The sequence below is a fragment of the Hemiscyllium ocellatum genome, chromosome 38 (assembly GCF_020745735.1).
Source record: "Hemiscyllium ocellatum isolate sHemOce1 chromosome 38, sHemOce1.pat.X.cur, whole genome shotgun sequence".
Lineage (NCBI taxonomy): Eukaryota > Metazoa > Chordata > Chondrichthyes > Orectolobiformes > Hemiscylliidae > Hemiscyllium > Hemiscyllium ocellatum.
The window spans coordinates 20730668-20739252 of record NC_083438.1 but is presented as its reverse complement, the minus strand read 5'-3'; the positions used below and the strand labels follow the sequence as shown (position 1 = coordinate 20739252).

Sequence of the window (8585 nt, the reverse complement as noted above, 5' to 3'; positions counted from 1 at the left end):
GACATACACACAGACACACATACATACAGGCACTCACACACAGACACAGACACACACACAGTCACACACACACTCACACAGATACACACACACAGACATAGATACACACACAGACACACACTCACACACAGACATACACACAGACACACACACAGACACCCACACACAGACACAGACACACACACAGTCACACACACACACACACACTCACACAGATACACACACACAGGCACAGATACACACAGACACACACACACAGACACACACACATTCACACAGACACAGATTCATACAGACACAGACTCACACAGACACACACACCCACACACACAGACACACACACAAACACAGACCCTTACACAGACACATACACACACACACACTCACACACACGCACACACCCACACACACACTCACACACTCACACGCACACCCACACACACTCACACACTCTCACATGCACACACACACCTACACACACTCACACAGAAACACCCACACAAACTCTCACACACACACTCACACAGACACACACAGACACCCACACATACACACTCATACAGACACACCCAAACACACAGACACACATACACAGACACACACAGTCACACACACACTCACACAGATACACACAGACACAAACACATGCAGTCACACACGCACACTCACACACAGACATGCACACAGACACACACACACCCACACTCAGACACACACACACTCACACAGACAGACACACACTCACAAACAGACATACACACAGACACACACACACAGACACCCACACACAGACACACACACATTCACACAGACACAGACTCACACAGACACACACACACCCACACACACCCTTACACAGACACATACACACGCACTCACACACACGCACACACTCACACACTCTCACAAACTCACATGCACACCCACACACACACTCACACACTCTCACATGCACACACACACACCCACACACACTCACACAGACACACCCACACAAACTCTCACACACACACTCACACAGACACACACAGACACCCACACACACACACTCATACAGACACACCCAGACACACAGACACCCACAGACACACTCCCACACACACACCCACACACACTCACACACACACACAGACACACATACACAGACACAGACAGACACAGGCACACACAGTCAATCACACACTCACACAGATACACACAGACACAAACACACGCAGTCACACACAGACATGCACACAGACGCACACACATTCTCACAGACACAGACACCCACACACAGACACAGACACACACACAGTCACACACACACTCATACAGATACACAGACACAGACACAGAACACACACAGGCACAAACACACACGCAGTCACACACAGGCACCCACACACATTTTCACACAGACACAGACTCACACAGACACATACACACACCCACACACACACAAACACCCACATAGACACACATACACTTACACAGACACACACAGACACAGACATGCACACAGACACACACACACTCACACACAGACATAAACACAGACACACACCCACAGACACTCACACACATTCACACTCTCTCACACACACACATACACTCTCACACAGACACGGACACACACACACAAACACAGAGACACGGAGACACAGACACCCTCACCCCCCCACAGACACACACACACACACACACACATACACACACACACACACACACACACACACACACACACACACACACACACACACACACACGTTTTACTGCAACTTTTTGACAGGTTCCACGTTTGCCCTGTACAGGACAATGTTGGGGAGATTATCTGGGGATGGGGGGGGTTTGGGGTACACCCCTGCGTAGAACTCCAGGGAAAGTCTGGGGGGATAGAGAGAGGGAGTGCGGGCAGTCAGTTGGAGGCGGTGTCTGGACTCCCATCAGTCCAGCACTGTTCTTGGCAGCATTTCAGTAAGCCACGTTCACCTTTAATCATTGTTAACTAAAGACATTATCAGTGTTGGAAACACGTCTTTGATGTAATGTTTCTATCGGGACCTCGCGATCTCCTTCGAATATTCGAATAATTGATATACTACTGAGTGTCGGTGTGGGAGGGAGTCAATGTGGGGCCAGTCAAGTGGGGGCTGCTTTGTCCTGGCATGGTGTTGAGTTTCTTGAGTGTTATCAGGGCTGACCCCATCCAGGCTACACTTATTCCTGACATGTGCCTTGTAGATGGTGAGCAGGGATGGGAAGGTGAGCATGGAAGAACAATAGTGTGTCCAACCGCCGAACTAGAAAGAACAGACAGTCTGAATGGGGGGAGGGTGGAGGGGAATGGAGAGAGGCTGACAGAGACTGGAACAAGTAAAACTAAAACAAAGGGAAGAAATGGGAGTGGATTCACAATCTGTCGGTGTTGCAGTCAATATTGAACCCAGACGGTTGTAAAATGCCCAGTGTGAAGATGAGGTGTTGCTCCTCCAGTTTGCGCAGTGATTCACTGGAGCCTTGCAGCATTGCTGAGGGACAGACAAGTGGGCACGCAAGCAGTGGGGGGGCTGTGTTAAAATGACCGACAATGAGAAGGCCAGGGTAACGCTTATGTGCGGACAGGAGAATTGGATTGGAGAAACCAAACGCAGATTGGGTGACCGCTTTGCGGCACGCCTCTAGTCCATGTGCAAACATGACCCTGACGTTCCTCTCGCTGGTCATTTTAACACGGCGCCCTGCGCGCGTGCCCACTGGTCTGTCCCCAGCAATGCTGCAATGGAGGAAACAACATCTCATCTTCAGACTGGGCACTTTATAACCTACTGGACTGAATATTGTGTTCAGCACCTTCAGACTGTGAACCGACTCTCAATTCTTCCCTTTCTTTCAGATTTGCTTGTTCCATTCTCTGTCTCCCTGTCCTCTCTCCCCCCTCCCCTCAGTGGGACTGTCTGCTCCTTCCAGTTTGGCCGTTAGATATAGCTATTGTTCTGCCATTCTCGCGTTCTGATCAGTTAATCTGAACGGTCAATACTCTTTCTCCCCCATTACCCCACCATTGCATAAACTAGATTAGATTTAGATTCCCTACAGTTTGGAAACAGGCCCTTCAGTCCATACTGACCCTCCGAAGAGTAACCCACCCAGATCCATTGCCCATAATCACCCCTGACCGTTTCACCCTAACCTGCACATCTTTGGACTGTGGGAGGAAACCAGAGCACCCGGAGGAAACACGCGCAGCCACGGGGAGAACGTGCAAACTCCACACCGACAGTTACCCAAGGCAGGAATTGAACCTGGGACCCTGGCGTTGTGAGGCAGCAGTGCTAACCACTTAGCCACCGTACTGCCCTGTACTGCCTCTTCCACTCTTCACATCAGTTCTGATGAAGAGCCATCTTGACTCGAAAAGTTAGAGTGCCATTTCTCTCCCCCCAGATGCTGCCTGACCCGTTGTGATTTCCAGCATTTCTATTGCTTTCAGTAATGATTCCAGCATCTGCAGTACCTTGCTCCTACCATCGGGAACATCCATCTTGTCCAGTGTTGCTAGAATTTTATAGGCTCCTGTAAGACTACGCAACGCCCCCGCACCCCTCCTATTCTTCTGAATTCGAACGAGCATAATCTTAATCAATTCAACCTCTCCTTTGATTCCAGTTTTGTCATTCCCAGGAATGCACTTAAAATCCCGACAAACGCAAGGTGAGATGGTGGGCAGGAGCGAACCACTTTGCTTAGGCCCAGAGGGGACAGGCGAATGAAGCAGAATTTCAGCCACAGATGAGTTGAGGCAGAGTTGAAACGTAGACATTTCTCAATCTACCTGTTACAGGGTTGTTGTAATTTGAGCCTAGGTATCTGTTTCAGAGGCAAGGACATTACCACTGTGTCACAAGACAGTTCAGGATGATTGACATATACAGAGAAACCTCGATTATCCAGACCAGATGGGCAGGCACCATTTAATTCGGATAATTGATTATTCTGATAATTGATTTGACCTTAAACAAGGGAAGCTGTTCTGATCAAACTGCTCTATCGGAGAGTTTATTTAAATCTATAATTTTGATGAGTCTGCAATTTTTAGACTAGATTACCTCCAGTATGGAAACAGGCCCTTCGGCCCAACAAGTCCATACTGACCCGCCGAAGAGTAACCCACCCAGACTCATTCAACCCCCGACTATGGGCAATTTAGCATGACCAATTCACCGAACCTGCACATCTTTGGCTTGTGGGAGGAAATCGTAGCACCCAGGGAAACCCACGGGGAGAATGTACAAACATCACACAGACAGTCGCCCAAGGTGGGAATCGAACCTAGGACCCTGGCGCTGTGAGGCAGCAGTGCTAACCCCTGAGCCATCTTGCCTAATTTAAACCAGCGAATCTTTGCATTCTGCCAATTGCAGATTAAACTGAGAAGGACCAAACCCTTACCATCACATAAATATCGTATATCAAATCCAGCGTTAAGCAAGGTGCCGAACAGCTTCTACAGTCACAAGAGCATATGTTAGTTTCCGTGAACTCAATGTCACAATAGAAACACAGAAGTACATCTGCTCACTTCCTCTGATTTCCATGAACGGCAAGTAACATTGACAGGAACAAATCATTAACTTTTGCAAAGGACTCTGTAACTAACACTTGCGTAACAAATATACAGTCGCTGATGCTTGAGATGCTCCTCTTTGCTTTTGCCAGCATTTTCGCCTGTTCGTCAGTACAGGCTATCCAAATTCACTTACCTCTTTGCTGTCACGCTTTGAGCGGACCTTCTTGGGAAAATCCGTAGTTCGGATAATCGATGTTCGGATAATCGAGGTTCCTCTGGACACTGAATCGAACTGAAGTTGATTCCCATCAAAGAGGAAGTCGATGGACCTACAAAGGACCAGCAGATGAGGCAGAGAAAAGAACATAACCTTATGTCCCATTTCGTTCACAGACCCAGTTTACAATGTCTTTGTGTTGGTCAACAATTCAAAACCAGTAGAAAACACTGACACCGTTTTACTAACTTGCAATGCCTCAGGCTCCGTGCAATCGCGAAAATGGCTCAAAAATAGCCGAGACGTCCAGTTTAATTCCAGAACGCTACTTTCTTCAGACAATGTCACCCTGACTATAGTCAATGTGAACAGAAATGATTCAGGAAAATATCAATGCCGAGCCAGCAATAACTTTAGCAGTGATTCCGGGCATACCATCCTGCGGATTAATTGTGAGTACAAAGGGAGTTTCAAGCATTCTTCTACTTCAATGTGAGCAATTGTTTTGGCTGAATAGAAATCATAGACTGTCTTGATTGTTTTATTTGATAGATGGACCAGAGAATGTCTCCATCACACCCTCAGGGCGGATTCAAGTCGAAGTGGGAAAAATGCTTACCTTACGTTGTTCTGCTGTGTCAACCCCACCTGCTCAATATCGATGGTACAATGGGAGTCGACTCTTAAACACTGGACAAGTTTACAACATTGACTCGCTGAGCAGGAATAATAGTGGGAATTATACTTGTCAGGCTAAAAACATCATTACTAAGGAAAGCCGCAATGTTACTGTCCAAGCGATTATACAAGGTAAACAATATGGATTTACTGCAAATTTCAATGGGATCGAACAACCTACAAAACCAGTGGTTAGCACTGCTGCCTCACAGCGCCTGAGACCCGGGTTCAATTCCCGACTCAGGCGACTGACTGTGTGGAGTTTGCATGTTCTCCCCGTGTCTGCGTGGGTTTCCTCCGGGTGCTCCGGTTTCCTCCCACAGTCCAAAGATGTGCGGGTCAGGTGAATTGGCCATGCTAAATTGCCCGTAGTGTTAGGTAAGGGGTGTATGTAGGGGTATGGGTGGGTTGCGCTTCGGCGGGTCGGTGTGGACTTGTTGGGCTGAAGGGCCTTTTTCCACACTGTAAGTAATCTAAAAAAAACCTAACGCCAGCTACGCTTTACATTTCGAATCGTTATCTAGATTATACTTCCCAAATTAACAACAAAAGAATCATCACTCAGGTTTTCAGAACGCAATATAATCTGAAGAATGTTCGACTTTTGAGATTGAACAAGATTTTACTCTAGGAGAAAGGGAGGTCAGTGTGGTCGGGGAAAAGTACAGCCGGTCAGGGCAGCATCCCAGGAGCGGGAGAATCGATATTTCAGTTATCAGCCCTTAATCAGGAATGTGGTGGGGTGGGAGGGGGGTTTGCTGAGAGATAAATGGGAGGGGGTGGGGCAGGGGGGCAAGGTAGCTGGGAAGTTGATAGGTAGATAAAGATGGGGGGTGGGTGCAGATAGGTCATAGCGGAGGGTGGAGCAGAGAGGTGGGAAGGAAGGTGGACAGGTGGGACAGTGCCGAATTGGAGGGTTGGATCTGGGATGAGGTGGGGGAGGGAGGGGAGATGAGGAAACTGGTGAAGTTGACATTGTGGTTACATTGGAGAGACAGGATGCTAACTTGCGGAATGTTTCAGAGAACAACTCTGGGACCTACGCACCAATCAACCCCATTGCCCTGTGACCGATCACGTCAACTCCTTGTCCCGCTCTGCCAAGGACATACAAGAGTTAAAATTAAAAATCTATCCTTAAATTTACTCAATGTCCCAGAATCCACTGCACTCTGTGGGATTGAATTCCACAGTTTCATGACCCTTTGAGAGGAACAATTTCTCCTCACCTCTGTCTTAATCTGCTATCTTTTATTCTCAAACTAGGACCTCTCATTCCAGCTTGCACCACATGAAGAAATATCGACTCCACATCTACTTTGTCAACCTCCTTGAGTATCTTATATGCCTCAATTAGATCTCCTCTCTTCCTTCTAAATTCCAGAGAGTGTAGACCTCAACAGTTCAATATCCCTTGATAAGGCAAACACCCCATCTCTGGAATCAATCTCGTGAACTTCCTCTAAACTGATTCCAATGGAACTGCATCCCTTCCCAAGTCAGGGAAGCAAAATCATTTGCAATACTTGGGGCGCGGTCTCGCTCATGCCTTTGACAGATGCAGCAATACATCCTTTCATTCCTTTAAAAATAAATGCCAAGTTTCCATTTGCAGTTGTGGGCAGGAGCTGTAGGAAGGAATAATAACCGCATCACAGGACGAAGAGAACAGATACTCAGTTACCTGGTCGCACGGAATTCATTTCCAATTTCTTGACACTGAGCTCTACAAGTTACGATCGTGATCACTTTTATTCCAAGGATGTTTGTAATTCGAAGGTGGTCAGATATTACAACATGAATATGTCATGAACATCTACACATTGCTCCTGGTGTGCAGTCATCACTGGCAAGCTCAGTATTGTGTTTTCTTGCATTTTCAGGCCAACTCACTGACAGCAGGGAACTAAGTGATGGAGTCATTGTAGCCATAGTAATTTCAGTTCTTCTCAGTCTCGGTTTGATCAGCGGGATCAGTGCATGGATGATCACAAGGAAGAAGGATGAGTAAATGCACTGTTTAAAATTTCCTTGCGCACCTCATAGCATTGCCCAAGGCCAGCAAAGCATGCTTTTCTTTAAAAAAAAATTCCATTGTTTCTGCTTCAGTAATTAGAAGGAAAAAAAAAATAATTGCAGATGTCAGAATCCAAATTAGACGGGCAGGAGGCTGGATGAATGCAGAAAGCCAGACAGTCAATGTTGACCTCCCACATCACCACAACGCACCACACCGCCAATTGGAGGAACAGCCCACAGCCCAGAGAGCTCAACACATGAGTTCTCCAATTTCAAACAACCACCCTTCACAGCCCCCCACCATTCCCAGCCCCTCCCCCCGTCCCCTTCCACCCCTCCCAGCCATCTACTGGATTCGTTCCTCCCATCGATCAACCAGGCCATACCCTCTGACTGTCTTCACCTATCCCCATGTCACCACCCTGAACCCCGCCAACCCCTTTATGTGCAGCTCCACCCCCCTCTCTCTACACCCACCCCCAGTCCTGAAGGAGGGTTACACCTGATACATCGACTTCTCCACCTCCTGATGCTGCCTGGCTTGCTGTGTTCTCCCAGCCCTCTGCCTGTCTACTTCAGTAATTATAGGAATATTTGTATTTTCTGCATATTTCAGATTGATTAAGGCCTTTCTCGATAGTATATCCTTACTCTGGGACCGTAAGAACATAAGAACAAGGGGCAGGGTGAGGCTATTTAGCTCCCTGCTCTGCCATTTAATGCAATAATGGCTGATCTCCTCTTGGTCTCAATTCCTCTTTCCACTCTTCATCACCATCCAATCCACTGCTAATTAAAAATCTGTTGATCTCCTCCTTAACTTTATTCACTGTCCCACCATCCACCGCCCTCTGACCATCTGAGAGAAGCAATTTCTCCTCAATTCTGATTTAACTCTGCCACTTCTTGTTCCACGGCACTTCTTCTAACCGGGTCTACTGCATCCATTGCTCCCGATGTGGTTTTCTCTACATCAGGAGAGACCAAGCTCCGACTCGGGGAGCATCTGCGCTCTCTACGCTCCGATCAACACCACTTCCTCTCATTTTCAACTCCCCCTCCCGCTCCCTTGGCGACTCATCCATCCTAGGCCTCATCCACTGTCCACTATGCACACTGGAG

General features: G+C 47.6%; 1 protein-coding gene across 1 annotated transcript in view; it reads left to right on the top strand.

Annotated features, from left to right (window-relative positions):
• LOC132833990 (carcinoembryonic antigen-related cell adhesion molecule 5-like) overlaps window positions 1-8585 on the top strand; it is a 45284-nt gene that overhangs the window by 23717 nt on the left and 12982 nt on the right. Inside the window, exons 3-5 of the mRNA XM_060852702.1 lie at window positions 4943-5218; window positions 5319-5576; window positions 7328-7451. Coding sequence (XP_060708685.1) covers window positions 4943-5218; window positions 5319-5576; window positions 7328-7451 — 658 coding nt within the window. The remainder of the gene's footprint in view (window positions 1-4942; window positions 5219-5318; window positions 5577-7327; window positions 7452-8585) is intronic.